The sequence below is a fragment of the Balaenoptera musculus genome, chromosome 1 (assembly GCF_009873245.2).
Source record: "Balaenoptera musculus isolate JJ_BM4_2016_0621 chromosome 1, mBalMus1.pri.v3, whole genome shotgun sequence".
NCBI lineage: Eukaryota > Metazoa > Chordata > Mammalia > Artiodactyla > Balaenopteridae > Balaenoptera > Balaenoptera musculus.
In genome coordinates, this window is record NC_045785.1 from 44030376 (window position 1) to 44057363 (window position 26988).

Here is a 26988-nt window from a genome sequence, read left to right on the forward strand (position 1 = left end):
TCTGTAATCCTAAGTAATTTACTTTTTGTAGTTAAAAATATTCTTCTGAATAGGGGACCATAGTCTTCATCAGACTGCCAGAGAGGACCCTTGGCTAGACAGACATGGATACTAGTCCTGCCTGGGCCACTGGCTGCTTTGTGACATTGGCCTTGTTATTTCTCTCAGGGGCACGATCATCCCTGCTTGGCTCACTCCACAGGGTTGCTGGAGGAACAAATTAATTCTTGGCTGGAAAAGGGCTTTGGAAACTGTTGATAGCTTCCCAATTTTGCCAAAAGCCAGAGCAGAGTGCTTTGCACCTCATAGCTGAATCCCATGTCTCCAGGAGACCTCGATCCTTCCACAGGACTCCACCCTTTCTCTTTGCTCTCCATCTGATAAAGAGGCCAAAGTGCACCTCCATTAGAGTAGTCATCCAGTTCCCAGTTTCCAGAGATTCACAGCTGAGGGGAGGAATTTTCTGGAGGATAATAACAATTCCTTCCAGTTTTCATGTTTGACCTTACAGTGACCCTTGAAGACACTACCCCCTCAAAACTCTTCCCTTCTCCTTCAGATGGTGATCCCTCTGTGGCCATGGTCCCTGAATTTCCCCCTTCACTGCCGTGTCCTGTGATCATCTGTCCGACTCCCCCACTATACTGTGTTTCTCAAGGGCAGACCCAGATCTGATCTCTCTCAGGGGCCCCAGAGCCCAGGTCAAGGCATGGCACACATCAGTATCTGAGGAGCTGACCTGGATGAAGAAAAGGAACCTGAAGCACAGAGAGAAAAAGCAGAGAAGGGGTAGAGCTAGGGCTTGAGCCCAGATCCCCTGATGCCCATGATTTATCCCATACACACTGAAAGCAAGGGATGGAGGAATAGGGACTCCCAAGGCATCACATTAGCTATTTCCTACTCTACCCACTGCTGTGAGAAATGAGGAGAGCTAAGTATTTTGTAATCTTGAGTGAGTCCCTGCCCATCTGTACAATGGGAGGTGTCAGATTCAGTGGCTTTCAAACCTTTTTGACCTGACTCAAAATAAGAAATGCATTTTACATTGTGATCTGGACCACAGTACACAGAGACACATGTAAATGAAACAAACATTTTATGAAGGAATACTTAACTTTGCTATTTGCAGTACACATTTTCTATTCCATTAAATTTTTTTTTTTTTAATGCCAGCTGTAACTCAGCAACTGATTACATGACCCATAGGTCCTTTTCAGCCCCAACACTCTGTGATTGGCTGAATGGGAAGTATTGACAACTAAAGTTCAGCAGTCCCTAGTCCTGGTTCAGTGTAATTGGGCCATACTGTGCACCTCTCAGAGCCTGGGTTTCCCCAGTGTACCCTGAGAGGACAGACAGGCAGTCTCCAAAGGCTTCATACAATTCTTTCAGACTGTGGTTCTCTGATCCTAGTGAGAACACTGACCCTGTGATCTGGAAATGGTGTGAGAATGGAGAGGTGTGTTGGCTTTGCTCCCTGCTGGGTGGAGTTACCATCTGGACATCCACTAGCCCCCCTTGTCCTAGGCCAGTGTGGCAGAGAGTATGAACAGGGGAGCGTGACCAGGTCAGTGCATGAGTTAGCTGCTCAGGGAAAGGAAGTGGCAGGCAAGGAAGCCAGAGGATGACAACATATAAAAGTCACTGGAAAAGAGGCGCTGCGAGAACCCCAGAAAGAGCAAGGGCTTGGGAACAAGACAGACCCACGTTAAAATCCCGTGGGCTTAAGAGCCCCGGAAAATGACTTTTATTTGACCCTAAGCTCTCATTTATAAAATAAGTATGAAAATCCCTGGTCCTCTGGGTTGTTGTGAAGGTTAAATGAGGTCGTGTATTGATCATCCCTATACTGACCCTACTGTGTGGTCGATGGCAGGTCCCCTGTTTGTGTCCTGCACTAGCCTGGGACTGCGCCGCACAGCGCCTAGCACAAGGGCGGGTGCTCAGCGCAGGTGTGGAATCCGAGCCGGTGGCTTCGATTCTCGCTCTGCCACCCCGGACATGGGCTGTCTCTCTGAGCACCCAACGCCCTAGTGCATAAACTGGGAACGTAGTGGGGCCGGTGGGGGACGCTGGCAGAGACGCGGGCGGCTCCCTCCTCCCGGCTCCGTGGGTCGCCCCCCGCCCCGCGCTCGAGCGCCGGCTCCCGGCCGCCTTCCCGCCGCTCTGCACGCCCTCCTCCTCCCTCCCTCTCCCTCCTCCATCTCCCCTCCTGCCGAGCCCTGTCGGCGTACCTGGTCGCCTCCCTCCGTCCTCGGGGACTCTAGGTCTCTAACCGCTGCGTCGCCGCGCCCCTCGCTGTGTCTTCCTCGTCTCTGCGTCAATCTCTTTCTCTCTGCTTATCTCTGCCTCTCTCCTTGTATCTTTCTCGGGCTCAGTTCTGTCTCCGTCCGTCCGTCTCTCGGCGGCCGTCTTCTGCTGCGGCTTCCGCGACCACAAGTACTGCTGCGACGACCCGCACGGCTTCTTCCCCTGCGAGCATAGCTGCATGTGGTGGCTCAGGTACTGGCCCTGGCCCTAACCCCACCTAGAACCCCACTCCAGTCTTAGCCCCCTTGCTCCATGCTCGGCCCAGCCGCCTGCTAAAGCCTCAGTCGTTACCCCCTCAGGCTCTCGCCCTGTCACCAACCCAGCTCCCCCTGCGGCCGCTTCTCCGCTCCATTCCCCCATTTTGACCCAACCATTATTTAGACCCATCCTTGAATCTCACACCAACTCCACCGTGAAAAACCTTCACTTCATCCCCACTCCAGACGTCATCATCCACCACCCTCAACCCAACCTCAAATTACATAACAAGCCCCAGCCTAACAGCAAACTCCCATCTTGCAGCCTTCACAGGATACCCAGACTCCTCCCTTATCCAAGTACCCACCAGGGTCCCCTCCCTAATGCCATCATCAGCCTCACCCCTGACCTTACCCACTCCCCAGTACTTACTCTATCAGCAGCCCTAACCTCCGCCTCAGTCCTCCCTGCAACCCCACCTCAGCTCTCCTTCCCCACCCCACTCCAAACATTACCTAGACCTACATTCAAACCTCACTCTCAAGCCTTAATACCTCACCTGATGCTACACCCCAACTCAACCCGAGCCTCAGCCCAACCTCAATTCTTTTGTTCCCCCTCATATTGAGTCATTCTTTCAGCCACCCCTTCCTGAGACCTTAGCAATGCCAGACCCTGTGGTGAGTTCTGAGCTAAGGCAGAAGACCAGAGACTCAGAGTTGCCTCCAAGTTCATAATGAGACAATGACATAATGCCACAGCAGAAGCCAGATTAGTGTAATTTGGGTGAATCCCCACCACAGGACCTCAGTTTCCCCACTAGTTCAGAGAAGCAGGTGGTTAGGCCAGTGCTGACATTCCTGGAACCTAAGTGTGGGACTGAGAGGGCAACAGGTCTCAATCTCTGTGGGTCTCCAAAGGCCTCACCCAGAGAATAGGACCTGACCCTGAGCCTGCTCTGGGAAACAGGCATCAACAAAAATGGAGTGGGCTGCCTCAGTAGACAGTGATCTTCCTGTCTCTGGAGGTATGTGACCAGAGGCCGTATGCCTGCTGGGTGGGAAAGGACAGTCTGCCTCTAAAACCTCTCTGAGCCTCTGTCTTTTCATCTATCAGATGGGGAGGATGATTTCTGACTAGGGCAAGGACCAAATGAGATCAAGAGGTAAAATCAACTTGGCATATGCCACTAACAATTACAGATATTATTGGTTTTCTAGACTGCTCAATCTGTAATTCCAAAGGATTTTCAGATGGCCAGGTTTTCAGATCCTGCACATTTGGCTGCTGTCACCTGGGGAATTATATTCATATATTCTCTGTTCATCCATATTTTCATTCATTCATTACAGCCTTTGCTTTGTGCCAGGTGCTAGGCTAGGCACTAGAGACACAGAAGTCAACGATTCCCTCTCTGAAGTGCTCACAGTCCATTTAAAGAGATATGACGTGCAACTATAGTATAACAATGGAGTATTTGTTGAAGACCCACTGTGTACTTAGCACTGAGCTGAGTATTGAAATATGACAGCGCTGACCTCCCTTTGAGGTATGGAAGCAGTGTGGAGCTTTGGGGCTGGTTAGAACCTGGTCCAAACTTTGGCTCTGTCCCTTATTAGCTATGTGAATTTGGGCAAATTATCTCCGAGTCTCTTTTGTCATCTTTAAAATGGCAATAGTAATACCTGTCTCATGGAATTGTTGTGAGGATTAAGTACAATAATGCATGTGAAAGTGACTAGTGCATATAGTAGGTGCTCAATAAAAGGGAGTTCCCTTTCCCTGGTTCATAGGTGGGGAAAGTGAAGCTCAGAATATGAAAGTGAATTGTCCGAGATCTTCCAGCAATGTCATGGTAGACTGAGATTTAAAGAACATTACCTAACACCATCCAAGGGCTAGATGCATTCACACATTCACAACCCTGGCACATCTTCTCTCCATCTTACAGATGAGAAAACTTGAAAGAGGTTAAGTTACTATCTTAGAGTACCCCAGTGAGAGGAAGTGGCAGAACTAGGATGAAAACTCAGGCCTGTCTGGTCCCAAGCCCAGGCTTGACCTGCTGCACAAATGTCTAAATCTAGCCTGGCTCTCATAACCTGCTCTACTCAGATCACTTGAAAAGATACTCACTGACCCTCTGCTGTCTTCTGGACACTGTTGTAGCACTTGGAGACACAGAGATGAGTAAACCCCTCAGCACCCAGCCAAGATCCCATCCCACTACTACCACCCCCTTTCCTATACACCCCTTGTGGTCCCTCTCCTTGCCTTGGACCCTCCTGAGACATAGAGTGCTTTAGTGGCTCAGACAATGAACTAGAGGGTTGGATGGGGTGATCTCTGAGGTCACTTTGCATGTTGTGTGCTTCCATTCTATGACCCCAAGGGCAGCTGAAAGGTTCTAGCCTGCAGGGCTGACTCTTCCTAGGCATGGCTATAATATGGTTCATAAACATCACAGACAATTGCAAAGTGGAGGAGGGGAACTGGGGTCCTCAGGACATTAGGTGATCAGTGTACTTCAAACCCTGTAACAACCCTTCCGGCATGGGATGTCAGAGCCCTGCCATTGCAGGGTGGAGACCTTGTTTTGTTCTGGACTCCATTTGGCCCTTTTCATGAAAGCTGGCCCTTAAAAACATGAAAATCAGCAGGTAAACACTGTTTCCTTGGATAGTGCTCAAGGAGAATTGCTGTCTTTAAAAGCATGTCTCAGGACTTCCCTGGTGGCACAGTGGTTAGGAATCCGCCTGCCAATGCAGGGGACACGGGTTCGAGCCCTGGTCCAGGAAGATCCCACATGCCGCAGAGCAACTAAGCACGTGCGCCACAACTACTGAGCCCACATGCCACAACTACTGAAGCCCGCGCGCATAGAGCCCGTGCTCCGCAACGAGAGAAGCCACTGCAATGAGAAGCCCACACACCGCATCGAAGAGTAGCCCTCGCTCGCCACAACCAGAGAAAGCCCATGTGCAGCAATGAAGACCCAACGCAGCCAAAAATAAATAAATAAAATAAATAAATTTATTTAAAAAAAAGCATGTCTCAGGAAATGAAGACTCCCTGTGGAGAAGCAGCTGGTGCTATCACATGTCTGGCTGACTTTCCAAACATCCTTTATCAGTAGTTCTGTTTTTTATCAGGATGTGAGCCAAAGGCAGCAGCCTTGCTGGAGGGCAGAACTGGCGGTCAGGCACTGTACATACACTATCTCATTTAATCTTTATGGACACTTGGTGATATAGTAACTTTTATGAATGAAGAAAATGAAGCTCAAAAGGTGAAGGATTTCTCAGCTTATATGTGAGAGAACCAGGATTCACACTTAGAACTGTCTGACACAAAAACCCTAACAAATGTTAGACCATCCCTCCAGTTCTTTCCTAGAAGTCACGGTGGGTTACCTATCTTTCAGAGTCATAGATCTGTGAAATCCTAGAAGGCTAGCAGCTCTTCAATCCAATTTCCCACCATAGGCAGGAATCTCTAACTTCATTGAAAGGTGGATTCATCCAGGTCTTGCGCAAACCTGTCCGACAATAGGAAACTTACCACCTCTTGAGGCAGTACATTCACCATGGGACAACTCTGATCATTTGAAGTTCATCTTATACTGAATACAGATTTTCCCCCTTGGACCCTCCCTTGTTGTTCCCAGCTCTGTCCTTGGGAGCTGGTTCCTCCGTTCCCAGACAGACCATCAGAGCAGTGCCCACTACCTGACTGACCGCTGATCTGGAATATATCCCCCCAGCTTGCTCACCCACTCCTCAAAGGATCCTACTTTTACAGGGCTTTTTCCAGCTAGCTGCCCATGGATGTCCCTTGTAAAGGGTGTGGTCCCAACCTGAGCACGAGTCTTCCAGATAACAGCCTTATAAACAGTGAGTATATCTCAAGAAAGGAAATAATACTTAGTTAAATACTAAACTAAAAAGTAGTAAACTAGTACTAAAGAACTAAAAAGTACTATATGCTCAACGTGGAAAATGTGGAAAGGACAGGAGAAACAAAAAAGGAAAGCAACCGTGAGAGATCCAGTGTCTTAGCTTGGACTCCCCAGAACACTTGGAGACAAGGATTTGAGGGCAGGTAGTTTATATGACAAGCAATCCTAGAAAATACTGGTACAGGGTGGGGAAGTTAGATGGGAAAGGGAAGGAGCTAATGATTGTGTGTTACCAAGCAAGTCACCACCAAGGGCCACCAGGGCTTAAACTGCTGAACTCTGCCATCCAGTGTAGAACATACTTTCAGAGTCATCCCATCTGAGGGCCAGGAAGCTGGGTATTTACATACCAATTTCTGTCAGTCATTGGCTGTGTGCTGGTGGGAGAAGGGAGGCATTAATTTTCCTGTACTTTTGACCTGTTCAACGTGCAGACAGAGACTGTTCTGGGCCCAAGAAAGCCCTCAGACAAAGAGATACATTTGTGGGCTTTTGAAACCCTGGCCAGAATATTCCACAACTGTAAGACCCAATGGGACACAGACAGGACATCACAGCCTGTACTACTCCCAGAGACAGCCCCTTAGCATTTTAGTGTATTTCCATCCAAACTTACCTATGTTATGTTATGCATGTATATGTTATGTTTATGTTTATTTATTTAAGTTAGGACTACACTATATAATTAGTAGTGGGTCCTGCTTTTTTCACTTAACATTATCTCATCAGAATTTATCCTTGATCTTAAATATTATTTGAAAACATGTTGTTAATGGCTCTATACTAGTCCATTGCAGGGATATCCAATAATTTATTTAGCCTTGGGAAAACAGACTCTCCAAAGCTCTAAGGTGTTTCTGTTTAGTGGAAGTTAGCCATCAGCTAGCTGGGAGTGAGATCCAACAGAAATGGCAAAGGCAGGAATCTGAGGCTGGGGTCAGGGCTGGGGGTGGGGGTGTGGGCAGAAAAGCTGCAGGAATCACAGGCAGAAAGCGCACACAAACAATGCTGGTGCTACCTATCCCTTACTATTGGGAGAACATCCCACAGTGTTTGACACAAAGTAGGTACTCAATAATAGTTACTAAGTGCCTACTATGTGCTGGAGCTTGTACAAGGAGAGAACAAAGCCAGTTAAACATGGTCTCAGTCTCCCTACAAAGAACACATGAGGAATATGTTGAACTTCTATGCACCAAGAATATTATGTATATCATTCATCCTCACTACCACCTGTGAGGTGCTGTGTTTTGATCATTCTCACTTTTCAGACAAAGAAGCTGAGGCTCAAAAGGCTAAGTAATTTCATCAAGATCTCACATCGAGTTAGGTACAGACCTGGGTCCTAAACCAGGTGCGTCTGTAAGAGTTCCAAAGCTCTTTGTTCTTTCCCTACCACATTGGGCTGCCTGACCAAGTAGGAAGTGCTAAAGGTCCAGAGTAGGTGTACTGGCTGGGTGGGCCTGGCCTGGAAGAAGAAAGGAGAGAGAAAGAGCACCAAGGAAAGCATTGAGAAGGAGACATTTGAGATGGGCCTTCAAGGACAGATAAAATTCTGATGTGGGGAGATGATGGGAGAGATCATGTGAAACAGGAAAGACAGTGGCCCCCCCAAAATGAGCCAGAAGGTAGTTGTCTGGAGACCAGGTGACCAAGGCCTGACTTGGGGCAGAGGCGGTGAGGTTGCCGGGTGAGGGACCAGCAGCAGGGAGGTGTTCTAGGCATGGAGTCCACACTGGTGCGATGACCCACTAGAGACTGCGTCAGAAATTACCTTGAGGCTGGAAGGACAGCGGGTATTGAACTAAGGCCTGCTATGTGTCTTGATTTTTGATAAATTTATTTATTTTTGGCTGCGTTGGGTCTTTGTTGCTGCGTGCAGGCTTTCTCTAGTTGCGGCGAGCAGGGGCTACTCTTCGTTGCAGTATGCAGGCTTCTCATTGCGGTGGCTTCTCTTGTTGTGGAGCATGGGCTCTAGGCACACGGGCTTCAGTAGTTGTGGCACATGGGCTCAGTAGTTGTAGCGCACGGGCTTAAGTGCTCTGGGGCATGTGGGATCTTCCTGGACCAGAGCTTGAACCAGTGTCCCCTGCATTGGCAGGCAGATTCTTAACCACTGTGCCACCAGGGAAGTCCTTTGATTTTTAAGAAACAGCAGTGTGGGGAGGGCTCTTTAAGATCATCTCTAGCTTCCTGGGGTGGGAGCAGGTTGAGGAAAGGAGAGGAGAAGAAAGGGAACACATACTGAGTCCTAACTACATGGTGACACTGAGCCATGTCAAGTTATGTATGTGGTGAGTACTTGCCACATACTTGATGCTCTTTCCCATGCTTAGGCCCAGAAAGCCTGTTTAAGGCAAGGAGAGACAGAACAAAAGTTAAAGTTGGCTGATTCCTATAACACCTACAATACTTCTCGTATAACATGCTGCTTCCCAAGTCCTTTCCTGACCCTCTGTTCCCTTATGGTTTTCTCTCCCCAGTATTGGTGCTCTTGTGGGCCTGTCCATAGCAGCAGTGGTCCTCCTGGCCCTCGTTGTCACCGCCTGTGTGCTTTGTTACCTGTTCATCAGCTCAAAACCCCACACAAAGTTGGACCCAGGATTAAGCTTACAGGCTACAGGTAAGAAAGAGGTCACATGATTTCCTTGTATTCAGCAGGTTAGCACCTTTGCAGAGGGGAGATATTTAGAAATGATGTTTGGAACATTTGCCTCATAAGTGTTTCTGGAATATTCTGAAGCAGCAGCACATTTCTCAGGAAGTTCATGATATGAACATTTCCATCCCAAACTCTTCCATGTGCTCCTTGTTAATCAAAATCATTTGATTATAGTCAGCATCCTATTTGTTACAGGAAGATGTTATTAAACATCCTACAATATATAGGACAGCACCCTACAATAAAGAATTATCTGACCCAGAATGTCAATAGTGCTGATGTTGAGAAACCCTAGAATAGAAAGAGGCTCCAGAAACAGACTAATTAAAGAATATAATAACATGAATAAAATGTTTAATTTTAAAAATAAGGGAAATATTGACAAATTTGCCTACATCAAATACAAATAATACAAAAGATACTGTACATAAAGTTAAAAAACAAGTGGACTGCAAAGATATAAATACATACACGGTCAATCCTAATTATTTGCAGTTTCCATACTTGTGAATTTGCCTACTTGCTAGAATTAATTTGTAACCTCAAAAATCAATACTTTCAGTGTTTTTGAGGTCATGTGCAGATGTGGATGTGCACAGAGCAACAAAAAATTTGAGCTGCCCTATCACACACATTCTCAGCTGAGATTGAACAAGGAAGGCCAGGCTCTGCCTTCTTGTTTCTGCTCTTATACAGTAAACAAGTGTCCTTTTCGTGGTATATTTAGTGCCACATATTTGCATTTTTATGATTTTTGTTGGTGGTTTCGCTGTTGAAAATGACCCCCAAATTAACGCTGAAGTTCTGTCTAGTATTCCTCAGCACAAGGCTGTCATGTGCCTTATGGAAAAAATACATGTGTTCAGTACACTTTGCTCAGACAGGAGGTATAGTGCTGTTCGCCATGAGTTAAATGTTAATGAATTAGCAATATATATTAAATAAGGTGTTTTTAAACAGAAACACACACAAAACAAAGTTATATATTGATTGACTGACAAAAATGTGACCAGAGGCTCACAGGAACCTAACTTTGTATTTCCCCAAGGAGCAATAATTCAGTATTCGCTAATTCAGTGTTTGTGGTGACTTTTTAGAACATAACTACAACGACTAATGAGAATCAACTGTATCTAAAATAGAGACAGGATTGATATCCAGAATATATAAGCATATCTTTGAATAAGTGAGAAAAACATAATCCACTAAAAAATACAAATGCCCAACACACATGAAAAGATGCTCAACCTTACTAATAATCAGGAGAATGCAATTTAAGAATGACATACCTTTTTAAAAATGATTACATTGGCAAAAATCCAAAAATGGATCACATTAATAGTGAGAAGGTTACATGGGGGGAATGGATACTCTCATATACCACTGATAAGAATAAATTGGTAAAACTACTTTGTAGAGCAATTTGGCACTGTCCATTTAAATTAAAAATGTACATACCCTATAACTCAGTAATTCCACTTTTCTAATTATCTGCCTTAGAGATATAGTTGCACTAGGAGAGGACTTGTAAAGATGGATTCCATGACAGCTTGTCACACTGGAAACAAACTAAATGTCCATCAGTAGAGGAATAATAAAATATGATACTGCAGTTAAAAGGAATGAATTAGCTCTAAATAGACCATCTCATTTGCTCTTCACAATAACCAGGCAGAGTACAGAACTTATTACTATCCATTTTACAGATCAGGAAACCGAGGCCTCGGTCACCTAGTGAGTGAGTGACAGAGCCAACTCCATCTCCACCTTCCTTCCTCTCCTTATCCCTGTGCTGAGAAAGGGAAGTCCCTACTTTATACCAGATACCATTTGAAACTTTACATGCACTATCTTGTCCAATTTTCCCAACTACCCCAGTGAGGTAGGTGTTATTATCACCCATGTTACAGATGTGAAAACCAGGTTCCAGAGAGGTCAGACGACTTGCCCAAGGGGTCACAGTTTGTAAATTGTGGAGCTGGAATTCAAATATGTGTGTTTTTCTGCCTCCAAAGTCCTACTCTTTCTGCCTCACCAGGCCAGGGGTGTGGGGTGCTCCTGCTGTGCCCTGCTCCCCTCATCTCCCCCCACCCTATCCCCTGGAGCCTTTCTAACTCAGGGGAACACAGTTCACCCGTGCGTCTGTCCTGTGAATGAAAACCAACCTCCTGCTTTTCACTGCTCAGCCACCAGCTGGATTATTCAATTATTCAGTCACCAGGGTTTGACACAGCTTGTGTTCTTGCTTTTTGCTTCTTACTTTTCAGATGGAAAATGCATTTCCTGACTGTTCACTAAATGACAGTTTTTGGCTCTCTCTGCCTTTTGCCCAAACTCAGCTCTTAGTTCCTCCCTTTCTTCTTCATTAAGTGCTGTCCTCTCCTTCCTCTGAACCCACAGCATCAACCCAGGAGCCTCTTGTCCCTCCTGCATCTGAGATGTTTACAGGCCGCTACCTTACACTCATCAGAGCTTGCCCCCTTACACAGACTTTCATCTTTTTCTGTCTCCTTCTCTAGTAGGACATGTAGAGAGATCATTAGCCCCATTTTACAGGAGAGGAAATCAAGGCTCAACCAAGGGAAGTGAATGGCCAAGTCTACACAGCTGGTGAGCATGTATTGCTGGGATGTCAACCCCGATCTCCGGACTCTAAAGCCCACACTCATTGCACATGGTACCTGGGGTCCTGATCTCTGAGTCTGGGGGCAAGGACGGGATGGGGAGTTCCTTGGCAAGAGCAGCGTGGAAATAGAACAGAGCTTCTGAAAATAGGCTCCTTCTGCTGCCCAGATGTTCTGTACTGTCCCATTACACCCACTCTACCCCATCCCTCAAACTTGGGATGCAACAAAGACCATAAACTTCTTTATTCTTGTACTTTGTGAGGAACTAGCTTGATCAGAAGGCTGACCGAGCTTCTACGTTTGTGCTAGGCACTATGCCCCAAGGACTTTAAACATATTATCCCATTTAACCCGTTCAACTACTCTACCAGGTGGTTATTATCAATCCTATTTTACAGATGAGGTGAGTGAGGTAAGTGTGGAATTGATATTCCAACCTAGGTACCTTTAATAAGAGACAAAACGGGGGGGAAAAAAAAAAAGAAAGACAAGAGTTCAGTTCTCATCCTCCTCTGAAAAGTGTTGGTGGGGATATCATTCATCAGCCATTCTCACTAGCTCATAGGGCTCCTAGAAATCAAGTCTGATGTTCTCACTGTATCAATGGGTTGCTGAGGCCCAGAAAGGGACATTCATGTGCCCAAGGTCACCCAGGCAACTGGCCAAGCCTTTGCCTCCTTGGCCAAAGATCTTTTCCCGTACCAGGCCCTCTTACTTTCCAGGAAGGGTTCCACTTCCTCAGAGCCCACTGCTTTTTAATTAACCACACTTGGGGAGGTAGTACCTATGACCCAAACAAGCCTCAGTGATGGGTCAGTCTTGACTCATCTCCAAGCAGGGAGAGAATCTGAGAACTCCTTTCCTGGCTGGTCACTACAGGCTAATACCCCAGGTAATGGGAGGACTGGCCGAAAGGTCCCTGGAGAAAGGTGGGAAAGCACAACCCTGGGCTGGGGTGTCAGAGAACCTGGCTCTAATCCTGGCTTTGTCACTCTCATTGTGTGGCCTTAGGCAAGTCACTTCTCTCTGGGCCTCAGTTTACTCTGTAAAATGTGTACAATAATACCCACTAAGAAAGCTGTAAACCTAGAGGTGATGCTTACATAGGAGCTACTTAGTCTCCGATTCATGGTAGACTTTTAACAATGAGTAACCCTCATTTTTATTATTATTAGGCACTAGATTTTTACATGTTAGTCTCCTCAACCTGTCTGTTAATATCTCAAATATAGGAACCATGTCTTAAGTGCCTTTGTATCCCCAGCACCTAACAGAGTTCCTAACCTATACTAAGGGTATGCCTGCTCTGTGGAAAGAGCCCAAGCTTTGGAATCAAGCAGAATGGAAAGTGTATCCTGGATCCAATACTTAATACCTGTGTCAGTGCTAACCTTCTCTGTCTGGGCCTCAGTTATTTATCTATAACATGGAATAAAAACACCCACCTCAGAGAGTTGTTAGGAGAATCAGATAAGATTGTTGTACCCGCGTGTTTTAGCCAAACATGGATCTTATTGTAACTTGAAAATTGAACTTTTTATATTTGCCTTTAGGCATCCTCCTCTCCAAGTGCCTCTTGGCTAGCACCTTTATAAGATAGAACTCCCTCCCCCAGGCTTCAGGCACCACTAAGGGTCTTCAATAACTTTCATTATATATTAGCCAGAGGAAGAGGCAGAAATATATATGTGTACTCAAGAGTTGGACCATTGCCTATTCTGCTGGTTTCCCTGGAAGGGAATTGAAGTGTTGTGGAACTGAAGACCCTGGGATTCCCTCACATATGTGAGGGAATCCGTGGGATCTGGGAAAGATAATCATATAAAAAAGACATGCTGGGTCCATAAGTTCAGTATGAATCTGCATTGTGATGTATCTGCCAAAAAAGTGTGAGTGGAAGCTCAGATTACATTAACAGAATTATAGAGTCTGGAAGCAAGAGAATGATGGTCCTTCTTTACTCCCAGTTGAATAGAATGCATCAGCCGTCACAGCTCAGAGGTAACATTTTAGCATCCACTCCACAGGTTCCCAACTTTGGGTTCCAAATATATCACCCAAGGGTCCCCAAATATAGCAATGAGGATTCTTGAGCAATTTCCAATATTTCAAAGGTTTTACTGGGACCAAGTTTCTTTGTTTTGAGCTAGAATTATATTAGTCCAAGGAGGGTAATTAGTACGCACTCTTTCCTGCTAATCAGAACTCTTTAATAGAAAATGGGAGGGGGGCAGATAGTACCTAATAAAGGCAGTCTATTATACAGACAGAATCCTTTACAATTTGGAATTCCAGGGAAAAGAAAGAGAAAAACAAGACCAGCCCTACTTTCTACCCCATTTTATAGACTAGTAACTGAGATCCAGAGAGGAGAAGAAGTTAGCCCAAGGTAGCACAATGATTTAATATCAGAATGAGGATTTGAGCCAAGGTTTTATAGCTCCTAGAAGCCCAAGGATTCCCCCTGAACCCTGACTGCCAGCTGCTCAGAGACCCACAATTTCAGAGGAACTTTGACCAATCAGAAGGTGATCAGAGACAGGTGACCAGCTTGGTCTGAGAACCAGATTATGTGAGTATCGGCTGAAGAGCTGGGGCCATTTGGCCTCAAGCAAAGGAGTCTCAGGGTTCACAGCCTAGGACCTCCAGTCTCTGCAAGGCTACCCTGGGGCGCGAGGAAGAGACATTTTGAGAGAAGCCAGAGAACAGAGTTGGGATCAGTGGGGGAAGCCATAGGAAGGCAGATGTTGATTCAATAAAGCTGGGTCTTTCTTAGAATAAGACCTGAAATACTTTTGTAAAGCGCACCCTCATCACCGTGGGTCATATTTAGTTCATCAATTGTAACTCTCGGTTTAAAAAAAAAAGAGCATCCCCAAGCCTGGAAGGTAACCAGGAAAAGGCTAAATGTGGGATTCAGTGAAAGAGATTTTTGCATTGAATAGAAGATTGAACTAAATCCCTGTACCAAATGGAATGCCTTAAAATGCAAGCTTAAATAACAAAGGACCCCAAAGAATCTGCAAAACAGACACAGAGAGATGCACAAAACAACCTCCTAGACCTAATAAGTGCATTCAGCATGGTCATAGTATGTAAGGTCAGACCCAAACATCAATTGTATTTATATATACCAGCAACAAACAACTGGAGACCAAAATTTTAAATATAATATCATCTCTAGTCACTCCGAAAAAAAAGAAATACTCTGGTATAAAACTAACAAAACATGTACAGGAGCTATACGATAAAAAATACAAAATGCTAATGAAGAAAAGCAAAGAAGACTTAAATAAATGGAGCTAGAACACATATTAAAGCCACAATGAGACACCACTTCTCATCTATCAGAACCCTAAAATAAAAACATTGACAATCCAAAGTGAGGATATGGAACAACTGGATCTCTTATATACTTCTAGTGGGAATTACAATGGTATAGCCACTTCAGAAGACAGTTTGGTGTTTTCATAAAGTTAAACATACTTACTATATGTATTAGTTTCCTATGGCCACTGTAACAAATTACCACAAACTTGGTGGCTTAACATAATAGACATGTATTCTCTCACAGTTCCGAGGGCCAGAAATTCAAAATCAGTTTTGCTGGGCTGAAATCAAAGGCTCCATGGGCGAATCTGTTCCTTACCTCTTCCAGTTTCTGGTGACTGCCAGCATTCCTTTGCTTGTAGCTGTATCACTTCAATCTCTACCTCTGTCTTTACATCACTGTCTGTGAGTGTCTATCTCCCTCTGCCTTTCTCTCTCTTTTTAAAAAATATTTATTTATTTATTTATTTATTTGGTTGCTCCGGGTCTTAGATGCAGCTCACGGGCTCCTTAGTTGTGGCTCGTGGGCTCCTTAGTTGCGGCATGCATGTGGGATCTAGTTCCCTGACCAGGGATCAAACCCAGGCCCCTCTGCATTGGGAGTGTGGAGTCTTATCCACTGCACCACCAGGGAAATCCCTGCCTTTCTCTTATAAGGGCACTTGTGGTGGCATTTAGGGTCCATCCAGATAATTGAGGATAATCTCATCTCAAAAACCTTAATTTCATCACATCTGCAAAAACCATATAAGGTAACGTTCACAGATTCCAGAGGTTGGGATCTGATATCTTTGGGGGTCACCATTCAATCCACTATACCATACAAAACAGCAATCACACTCCTAAGTGGTCCTAGAGAAATGAAAATGTATGTCTGCACAAAAACCTATATACAACTGTTCATAACGAATGAACTGTCAATACACATAACAACTTGAGTGGATTGCAAGGTATTAAACAGAGTGAAAAAAGCCAATCTCAAAAGTTGTACACTGCATAATTCATCTATATAACACTTCTTAAATGACAAAATTATAGTGTGGAGAAGGGGTTAGTGGTTACCAGAGTTAGGTTTAGGAGGAAGGTATGACTATAAAGGGGTAGCATGAGAAGGTTTCTTGGTGGTGATGGAACAGTTCTTAATCCTGATTGTGGTAGTGATTATATAAATCTACACATGTGGTAAGCTTCCATAGTACTATACACCAAAAAATAAGTCCATATAAAAATGGGTAAAATTGAATAGGATCTGTAGTTTAGTCAATTGTACTATGTCAATGGCAGTCTCCTAGTTTTGAAATTACTCCATGGTTATGTAAGATGTTATCATTGGGGAAAGCTAGGTGAAGGGTACAATGGAACTCTCCACTATTTTTGTAACTTTTTGTGAGCCTTAAATTATTAAAAATAGAAAGTTCAAAACAAAACAAAACAAAAAAGGAATTGTTTGGCTCTGTAGATGAGAAGTCCAAAAGTAGGATGAGCTTTAGGAATGGTTTCAATAGAAGTTCACAACGTCCTCATGCTTGTGGCTTTGTCCTCTGAGATTCTCTCAGCTCTGCCCTCTATCTTGTGTTGGCTTTCTCCTCAGACTGATTTTTTCCCATGGTAGTAAGTTGGCTGCCAGCAGTCCCTGGGACTGTGTGCTTTTTGTTCCCGTCTAGCCAGGAGGAGAAAGAGGGAGCTATCTCTTCCTTCAACCAGGAGGGAAAAAAAAGGCCTGAGCTCTACCCTGATTGGACTACCTCAGGTCCTGTGCCCACCCTAAACCAATCACTGAACCCAGGGAAATGCTATGCACTGATTTCTCATCCCTGTAGCAAAGGAACAGGATTACTTGATGGGCTCGGATCAATCAGGCCCCCCTGCTGGAGCTGAGATGGGGCCAATCCTACCCAAACATAATTGCTATTACTGGGTGGGAAGAGGTGGAATGGATGTTGTGTAGCCAACTCCAATGTCCCATACAGCCTCCTTCTTTTTTTTCTTTTTTTAAAATTTTATTTATTTATTTATTTTTGGCTGTGCTGGGTCTTCATTGCTGCATGAGGGCTTTTCTCTAGTTGTGGCGAGCGGGGGCTACTCTTCGTTGCAGTGCGCGGGCTTCTCATTGCGGTGGCTTCTCTTGTTGCAGAGCACAGGCTCTAGGCACGTGGGCTTCAGTAGTTGTGGCACGTGGGCTCAGTAGTTGTGGCTCACGGGCTCTAGAGCACAGGCTCAGTAGTTGTGGCACATGGGCTTAGTTTCTCTGCGGCATGTGGGATCTTCCCGGACCAGGGCTCGAACCCATGTCCCCTGCATTGGCAGGCGGATTCTTAACCACTGCACCACCAGGGAAGCCCTACAGCCTCCTTCTTGAAATTCACTCTTCCCTTGGTTTCAGAGGCACCATTCATCCTCGGTCTCTTCCATCAATGGGTTTTAAAGCACAGGAGTTTTCTAGACAAAGAAGGTATAAAATGTCATTCCAGGCAGAAGAAACAGTAAAAGCGGAGAACCAGAGATGTGAAGGAATGGACCCATTCAGGGAACAATGAAATTTTGGTATAATAAAGCATAGAGTTCTTGAGGGAAGAGTAGTAGTAAAAAAGCTACAGAAGGGATGATGGGGCTAGTACATGAAGAACCTTGAATGCACCTCAAGGATCATGGGTAATGGGAAGATGTTGAATGCTTTTGAGAAAGAGCAGTACATGAACTCACTTCACCTTAGAAAGATCTCTTTGGACTTCCCTGGTGATGCAGTGGTTAAGAATCAGCCTGCCAATGCAGGGGACATGGGTTCGAGCCCTGGTCCGGGAAGATCTCACATGCCGTGGAGCAGCAAAGCCCATGTGCCACAACTACTGAGCCCGTGTGCCACAACTACTGAAGCCCGCGTGCCTAGAGTCCGTGCTCGGCAACAAGAGAAGCCACCGCAATGAGAAGCCCACGCACTGCAACAAAGAGTAGTCCCCGCTCGCCACAACTAGAGAAAGCCCACGCGCAGCAACAAAGGCCCAACACAGCCAAAAAAATAAAATAAAATAAATAAAAAGATCTCTCCGGCTATAGCCTGGAAGGTGGACTGGAGGGGACCCAACCGAAGGCTATTTTGCCTGGGCAGAAGAAAATGAAAGCCTGACCTAGTGTGGTGGCCTTGAGGATGGAGAGAATGGGTGGAAATGGCAGATAGTGATTTGGTGGAATCAACAGGACCTGGTGAATTGCTTGACTTTGGAAAGGGGTAGGGGGAGAAGGCGTGAGAGTTGACTCACATTTCTGGCTTGAACACTTGATATACTTTTTTTTATCCAAGAAGGCAGGAATGCTTAATTGTGTCAAATGCTCCCGATAAGCCAAGGGAGACAATAACTTATAAGTAACCATGGGATTTAGTGACAAAAAGTTTCAAGTTCTGTTGAGGGCAGAAACCAAGCAAGCTGCAGCAGAATAAGTCATGAATGGGAAGTGGGATATAATAAGGCCAAGTGAGCTTCCTATCAAGCTCAGGTATAAAAGGAGGAGAGGATTAAGCAGCCAGTGAAGAGACTCAAGAAATCTGTTCTTAAAGCAGAGAATAATGTATGTTTTTAAAATTTCCAGCACTTCCCTGCAGGCTAGCTGTGTAGTAAGCCTGTATCTTCACCTATAAAATTTTTAATAGTACCTACCACACAGGTTTTTAATAGTTTAATAGTACCTACCACACAGGTTTATGGTGAAGGTGAAGTCTTCACATGTCCTAACAATTGTTTATTGTCTGTCTCCCCCATTAAACGTTAAGTTCATGAGAAACATTGACAGTTCCTAGTTCATGATGTGGTATATTGTTAATGAATATTTGTTAAATGAATGATGCATTTAAGACTCTGAGCACAGTCCTGCCCAAGGTAAGCACTCAGGGAAGTTCAGCGTGTATGATCCTGATGGAAAGGAAGGGCTGCAGGAGGAAGCCCCACGCCCTCGGCTTGCTGTTTTCCAGACCCTGACAAGGTACCGCCTGACTGCCAAGGTGGGAACATGGGCAATTCAGTGGAGGTGCCAGGAGTGAACCCTCTCGGGCAGAGTCACCCTTCCTGAACCCATGGCCGGACTGCAATGAAGAGCAGGCCATGGACCCCAAACGCCTCCTCCGGCACTGCTTCATGGCTACAGTGACGGCCGGTGACATTCCGGGCAGCCCAGAGGAGGACCCTGTCCCCAGTCTAGACCAGCTCCATAAACACCCAGTAAATGTCTCTGCACCATCCTCTTCTGGAGTCTCTCTTCTTGGTAAAAAGGTGGGGCTGGGGATAATCAAAGGGACTTTGGAACCTAGAGGCATAAATGAGGGCTTTTCCTAGCAAACCCACTCAGGTCTTACTGTGGATCCAGCCATAGTGCTCTGCCTGGCCCACTGTGGGCCGAAGGGAGTTTAGACATGGGTCCCCGGTAAAATGGTCGTAACAGCTGCAGGAGATCAAGGAGAAGCCTGGGGCCTGTGGAGACTCAGAGGAGCCCCTCGCCTAACCTAGGGAGTCAGAGAATTCGGACTTGGTCTTCCTGCCACAGAGCAGATGTACTTAGGAAGCCCAGGGAAGATGACCAGGACCCTGGGGCAGGTGACTCGTGCCCCTCCAGCAGCTCTGTGTCGCTCCTGGAGTGAGTCCCTTGCCAAGGAACAGAAGGAGAGGGAGTGTAGAGTACATACACAGGGCCCAGCCGTGTTTAATATCATTCAGTTCCTCAGGTGAATGAAAGAGTGAATGATCGCGTGAGGGAGGGAACGAATGGTTAATAGGCTCCACAGTGTGGCCTGGATAAAGTCCCTTAGTCTAGCTGAGCCTCAGTTCCCTTGCAGGGTCACGGTGAGTGTCCAATGAGTTGATGGATATGAACTCTCTTCCTAAACATGAAAGTGCTACAAAAACTCCAAAAATTACAGGTGAGTGTTTTTCAATATAACTTAGTAATTAAGAGCAGGGACTCTGGGGCCAAATGCCTGCTTTAAATCTGGTCCCTGCCCTTACTTGCTAAATAACATTTGTGCCTAATCATCTGTACAAGCAGGGATAACAGCAATATCTACCTCGTAAGGCTTGGGGGGAGGATTAAACTACTTAGTCCATGCAAAGCATCACACTTAGAACAGTGTTGGCTAACGGAAAGCACTGTGTTAGTTATTATTATTGGGTTTTTAAATATTATTAGACTGATAGCAAAGGAATCTTAGGGCAGGATGCTGACTGCCTCCCCTCTCTCCCAGCTGCTCTCCTTATTTTAATTTTGGCAATGGCTTTAGGCTTTGCCTTGGGGGCGCGAGGCAAAGATGGGGAGACTCAGTAGCCACTGAAGGCAGTTCTTGACATTTCTGACAGTGATATGACTCACTACTGGATTTGGCAACAGTGAAATGGTCACTCTTAGATATCTGTGCATGGGGCCTGAACCAGCCAAGGGTATATGATGGGCAGCAAGGCAGGGTGAGTCACCTCAGAAGTGCCCTAGGCTGCAAATCAAGAGATTTTGGTTCTGGTCTTGCTTTTTTTGTGGTCTTGTGTGTGTGTGTGTGTGTGTGTGTTATTCTCAGCACTCTAAACCCAGCACCTTTGTCCCCTTATTGTACATTCCGTGGTGTCTATCCTGTGCCAGGACCTGTGCAGGTTACCAGAAACAACAGGGAATCAGCCACAGCTCCTGCCCTCAGGGGGTTCATATGGAGGGTGAGGTGGGCACACAAAAGGGCAGTGGGCCCACTGGTGGCCCTTTATGCAGCTGGAGGGAGGAATAAGTGATGTCTGAGCTGAATCATCAAAGATGAGTCAAAGTTCCCAGGTGAGACAGAGTCAGAAGAAATTATGGCCAGAGTACAGCCTGTTCAAAAACAGTGAGAGAGAGCCTAGCACAGCCCAGGAATTGCAAGTTATTTGTTGTAGAGAGAGCTTAGGGTACCTGTGTGTGTGTGTGTGTGTGTGTGTGTGTGTGTGTGTGTGTGTGGCAGGAATGGGTGATAGGTGGGAGATTTAGTCACTGATGCTCTACGTGACCTTTCACAGCACAGATCCTGTCTCTCTCCTCTGTACCCCCATTAGGAAAATTCAGTTTTTCTCAGAACACTTTCTGTGCTGGCCTTCTGGCAGGTTACAAGGAAGAATCCTATAAAGACCTTATTTTTAGGCTGTTGATGGTCTGTTAGGGGGAGATGATCTGTAAATTCTAAAAACTCAAGTGGTCATCAGTGGCCTAAGCCCATGGTTCTCAAACTTCAGCCTGCATCAGAATCAGCTGGAGGGCTTGTTTAAAACACAGATTGTTGCTCCCTGCCCCAACCCTGCCCTCGGAGTGTCTGATTGGGTAGGTCTGGAGTAAGCCCTCAGAATTTGCATTTCTAACTTGTTCCAGGTGCTGCTGCTGCTGGGCTGGGACCACCCTTTGAGCTCCACCGGCCAGGAAGAATAAAGAGAATTGGAGCTGCGGAGGCTAGGAGGAGATCTCACACTGAGCAGGGCTGAAGGCCTGGTAGGTTTTCCCCAGCCAGAGCCTCTGTGGATGGGGTGGGGATAGGTGGAAAATAGATTTCTGTGCTGCCTCTGCTGACCTACACATCCCAGGCCCCATAAAACTCCTCCCCCACCCCCCTCCAGTGCTCCTCCTCATTGCCCTTGTTCAGCTTCTCTGGTTTGAATTCAATCAGCCCCAGAGCTGGGTCACAATGGGGTTGGCTTGCCTCAGTCCTAGGTTGGAAACAAACTGCCCAACCGGTGGTGCAGGAACCCCCTCCCCCAAGGCAGCCAAGGAGGAAGGAAGCCGGGTGGGCTGACGCACAGACAGAAATAGTCTGAGCTCACTGCCGCTCCTAAGCACACATTGACCGGCAATTATTTCTTGTAAATTGCTTTCCTGGTTATGTTCAGAACATGTGCGTGTGCCTGCCTGAGAACAAACACTCAGAGGGCAGGGGGTGGAGGTGGCTCACTGCGGAGAGGGCTCTAGATGGAGTGGAGCCCAAGTCTCAATCTTCGGCCAAGAATTAGGGAACTCTTGGATCTTAGAAATTGGAAATATTAGAACTTTGAAATATTAGAACTTTCCACTCACCTTTATGGCACTCCTGTCAGGTGGTTTTCTAGCCTCTCCTCAAATAATGCACATTTGTTTGTTCCTTCAACATTGATTGACAGTGATTCTCTGCCACAATCTGGGCTAAATGAAATCCCAGTCCCCATCCTCAAGGAGTTCATGGCTATGGCATCTATGGGAGATCCCTAACCCAGCCAAAAGCTTCAGGGAAGGCCTCCTGGAGAAAGTGATGCCCGAATTAAGGCTTGAAGGATCCACTGATGGGGGAACGGGAGTTTGTGGTACAAGACGGAGAATAGCATTCAAGGCAGAGGGAACTGATACACAAAGACCCAGAGCTAAGAGACAGCATATGATGATTTCAAGGAACAAGAAGTAGTTGAGTTTGGTGAACACTACAGTCAAGGTGAGGGATGGTGAGATATAAAGCTGGAGGGATATACGGGCCAAGTCCTGAAGTCTTTGCCACATCAAGGGGCTTGGGCTTCATCCTCCTGGCAAGGAGGAGCCATAGGAAAGAGTTTAAAGCATTGGAAGGAACTTGGCACTTTATGCGATAGTTTTTTATGTTCTTTATGACACTGAAGTAAAATTTGCCACCAGGAGCTCTGCTTTCAGGGCCTGTTCAACAGCTGCCCCTGTGGTTCCTGAAATGTCAGAAGTCTGATGGACAGTGATGGATCGTGTGCCCACAAGAAATGGCTCAAGCCTTGGACATCTCTCCTCTTGTCAGGAGGAGGCCATGCCACTGCCATTTGGGACACTGCTCCTCCTGGTCTGTGTCCAGTTAGCTCAGGGGCCAGAGTATAGGCAACCAAAGCCCAGGGCACAGGCCAGAGCCCAGGGGAGCAACATGCCTTGCTCTGTCCCAGAGACCTGAGATGCTTTCATGTGTGGAACACTCACAAGGGTGTGAGTGGCTCCCTGCACACCTTCTACGTACCTCACAGGATCAAGGCCATCCAGAGTGGGTGGTCCACTCAGGGAGTGGTTTTTGTTGTTGTTATTTTTGTGTTTTTTTGTCTGCACCATGCAGCATGTAGGATCTTAGTTCCCCCACCAGGGATCGAACCTGAGCCCCCTGCATTGGAAGCATGGAGTCTTAACCACTGGACCACCAGGGAAGTCCCAGGGAGTGTTGATTGAGGATGTACTGTGAGCCCAGCACTGTGACAAGCCTTAACGGATAGAGGATGCAGCCCTGCCCTTAGGGGATTACTCACTAGGGATGAAAAGTAGGTTTGACCCATGAAATCCCTAGAGAGTAATAAGATTTCAAAAGCAAATGCCAAGCTGTGGGGTAAAAGGCCATTAGAGTTGCAGAGATTCTAAAACAGGAGAAAAGAAGTAGTTTGGACACCTTTGTGGAGGAAGAGGGGGTTGAATTTGACCTTGATGGACCATAGCAATATTTGAAGGGTCTCAGTGAGGTAGAGGAAGTGTTCTATAATGTCAACTTTATATTTAAAGAGGGTCACTTGTGGCTCCAAGGGCTTTGGACGAGTAGACTATGTACCACCCCACCCCCAGCCATAGTCATTCAATAAACTACACTTAATATGTTTTGTGTGCCTTGCCCTGAGCTCTAGGAACAAAGAAATGAATCAGTCATAATTCCTGCTCTTGGGGAGTTCTCAGGCTATTGGGGAAAGACTGATAGATTAATACACAATTACAATAGTTTGGAAAGTGCTATGATTTCTTCATTCATCGTTTGAAAGATGGCTTACCACTAAGATAGGTTATACAAGCCTACATGGCGTTGCATTAGTGCAATGAAACTTTGCCACCCCTCCCATCCAGTAGTGGAATGTATTTTTCCATCCTTTGTTTCTGTGCCGACTTTGTGACTTGCTTTGACAGACAGCAAATGGCAGAAGTGACACTGTGCTATTTTGAGTCTAGGCCTCAAAAGACCTTGCAGCTTCCTCTCTCACCCTCTTGGAATGCAGTGTCACCATGTAAGGAAGCCTGGGCTAGCCTGCTGGCAGATGAGACCATGTAGAATATACATGAGCTCTCCACTGAGGCCCCCAGGCCAACCAGCTCCCAGCTGAGCTACCAGATTACTGCAACTACTGAGTGACCCCAGGTGAGATCAGCAGAAGAACCGCCAGCTAAGCCTAGCCCAAAGTGCCAATCCACAGACTCATTAGCAAATAAGTGGTTACTGTTTTAAGCCATATGTTTTGGGGTAGTTTTTTACACAGCAACAGATTACTGGTATAATTCTTTTTTCATATTTCATTACAACTGTGAATATACCTGTCTTCTCCATTTTTTGATAAGCCCCTCATTAGAGGAAAGAAACGTCTTTGTGCCATCTTCTGTTTGTCACTCCAGACCCACTCTCCATATCTTAGAAGGATGATTTGCATGATTTACATTAAGCCACTACTGTGCCCTTTGGATTCTGTTAGGGTTTGGTCAACTAAAGTCCCAGCAGAGTATAAATTCCCCTAGCTTCCTCCCTGAAGTTACATCATGGGCTGGCTGCATCTCTATACCAAGGACATAGCTCCTGTCACACTGTCCTTACCACAGCTCTCTTTGAGAGAGATTCTTGTAATTGCTACCTCCTTGCTCCTTTAGGCCTAAGGGTAGTAACTAGTGCCCTAACATTACTTGCCCTATTCCTTGTCCCTGTATTACATAATCCCTTTATTAAACTCTTCTCAAATTACCCAATTTGAGAAATGCCATCTATTTCCTCCTGACACCCTGATTGATAGTGTTGTATTAATTAATCTATCCCAGCTGCCAGCTCTCTCATGGTATATGCTCAATAAATGTTATTTGGTGAAGGAATAAAAATTCCAAGGGATCTGCTGTTAGAGTTATACTTCGGTCAGAAAGACTTGGGTCTGGATCTTGGCTCTGTGGCTTCCTAGCTGTGTAGCCTCGGCCAAATTTCTTCACTCCTCTGAGCCTCAGTTTCCTCATATGTTAAATAACAAGTAGCAACACTGCAGGATTGTTGCTCAGATTGTATTGATAATGTTTGTAAAATCTGTGGATCACAGTAAATGATAAATATGACTTTGGTGAGGAGGTAGGAAGGATTTCATAACCATTTTCCCATTTGATTTTCACTACACCACTATGAAGATCACTATCCCCATATTTTTTTAGCAAAGTAAGACCAAGGAACCAAAAACAACCTGCCCAAGGCCACACATTGAGCTGGAGGTAGAGTCAGAATTTGAATCCAGGTCTCTGACTCCCAGTTCGGTGCTGTTTTTGCCATACCAGCTGAGGAAGAGGCATGACCTCAACACACCTTCCGTCCTATAAGCCAGCTGGGAAAGCAAACAAAAACAAAGTGGGCCCTCCTGGGAGAAGCCAGCAGGGGCCACCTGCCCCACCCTCTTCTTCAACAGAATTTTTTCACCTTTTCCAAGAAAAGGTCTTGGCCCCGCTGCCTGCGTCGCTGCCCAGCAGGAGCCTTGAGAATGAAATCATCCTTCTGGAGACTGGAGATGGAGAGAAATCATGCTTGGCTGGTAAGCCCCAGGACATGAATGCAGGGCATTTTGTAGGGCAGCTCGAGGCACCAGAGTCTTCTCCCTCACCTGCGCCCACTTGGGCGCCCTTTTCCTCACCTTTCCCTCACCCAGGGCTTCCTTCTCCAGCAAGCCTTCAGCCCTCAGTGAGTGAGCCCTTCTCTGAACTATCACAGTACCTGGCACATAGTAGGTGCTCTTTAAACCTTCTGGAACAAAAGAATGAATGTGTCCATTTGCATAAACATTCATTCCACAAATACCAGATGTCTCCTCTGTGCCTCCGCATGTATTGGGGTGGAGGACGCAAAGACAAATCAGCCCACGCCTCACAGACTGCATGATCCTCCTCTTAGTATTCACCACCTCCGGTGTGTTTACTAATAGTTTGATCAAACACTGTCAGAGCTCAAAGGGCCCTTGGAAACCTACCCTTTCAACTGTCTCATTGTATAGACGGGGAGACCAAGGTTCAGAGAAACAACATTCTGGTACAGAGAAGAGCAAGGATCAGAGGTCGGCACAGCTGGGTTCGAATGCCCGCCCTGCCAGTGACTTGCTGGTGACACTCGACCTCTCTCTGGACCTGTCTGTAACATGAGCAAAGAAGCAACGTGCACTCGGCACAGAGGGCTGCTCGAGTGCAGAGCTCTGTCTCCGAGAAGGCCTTTCTCCAGGGAGGAGGGAGCTTTCTTTGTCAAACCTTCATTTTCAAAACCTCCTGCTCCGGGTTCTCAAGCCCCGCCTCCTCTCCTGGCTGCCGTGCGTTACCATGGAGACCGTAAGCCCCGCGCAACACCCTGCTGTTCCGCACCCCTCCCCCTTCACCCTCTCTTTAAGCTGTTTCTCCTGTGGCTGCACATCTCCCCCAGGGCTGATAAACTCCCGAACTTTCCCAAGACAGGAATTATTATCCCCATTTGAAATCGAGGGAAACTGAGACCCAGAGAAGGGCAGGGATTTGCCGCAGGTTACCAGCAGCCTGTTACTGGCAGAATCATAAACACAGCTTTGCTCCACGAGGGGCACCCCTTCCTCACCACAACCATCCCTCTGTGTGGCCGTATGTGCTCCTAATCAGGGAGGATTGTTTTCCCTTTTTTCTTCTTTCTGCATTTTTGGTAGTTTAACTTTTTATTCTAAGAAGATCAGAACGTGTTCTGACTAAACCTAGAGTGATTTGAAGTTCAGTCTTTACATTAGTGACTTTAAATCTATTCTTGGATATGTTGTTTCAGTCCTTTGTTCACTGAAAATAGTGCTGGATGATAAAAGCTGCCAAAAAGCTATCGCAGAATGTACCAGCCCTGATTATGCTGATGCAACAAGGATAATCACATTTTAGAGCACTGCGGT

The 26988-nt window shown here is 46.1% G+C and overlaps 1 protein-coding gene across 1 annotated transcript; it reads left to right on the forward strand.

Moving 5' to 3' along the window:
- Positions 1-2278: 2278 nt before the first annotated feature.
- On the forward strand, positions 2279-21530 carry SHISAL2A (shisa like 2A; the record flags this gene model as incomplete). The annotated part of the gene is given in 5 exon segments (XM_036856299.1): positions 2279-2505; positions 8953-9103; positions 19064-19142; positions 19145-19299; positions 21452-21530. Coding segments are annotated over 5 exon segments (669 nt in total), but the record flags the coding sequence as incomplete, so codon positions are not given.
- Positions 21531-26988: the final 5458 nt, after the last annotated feature.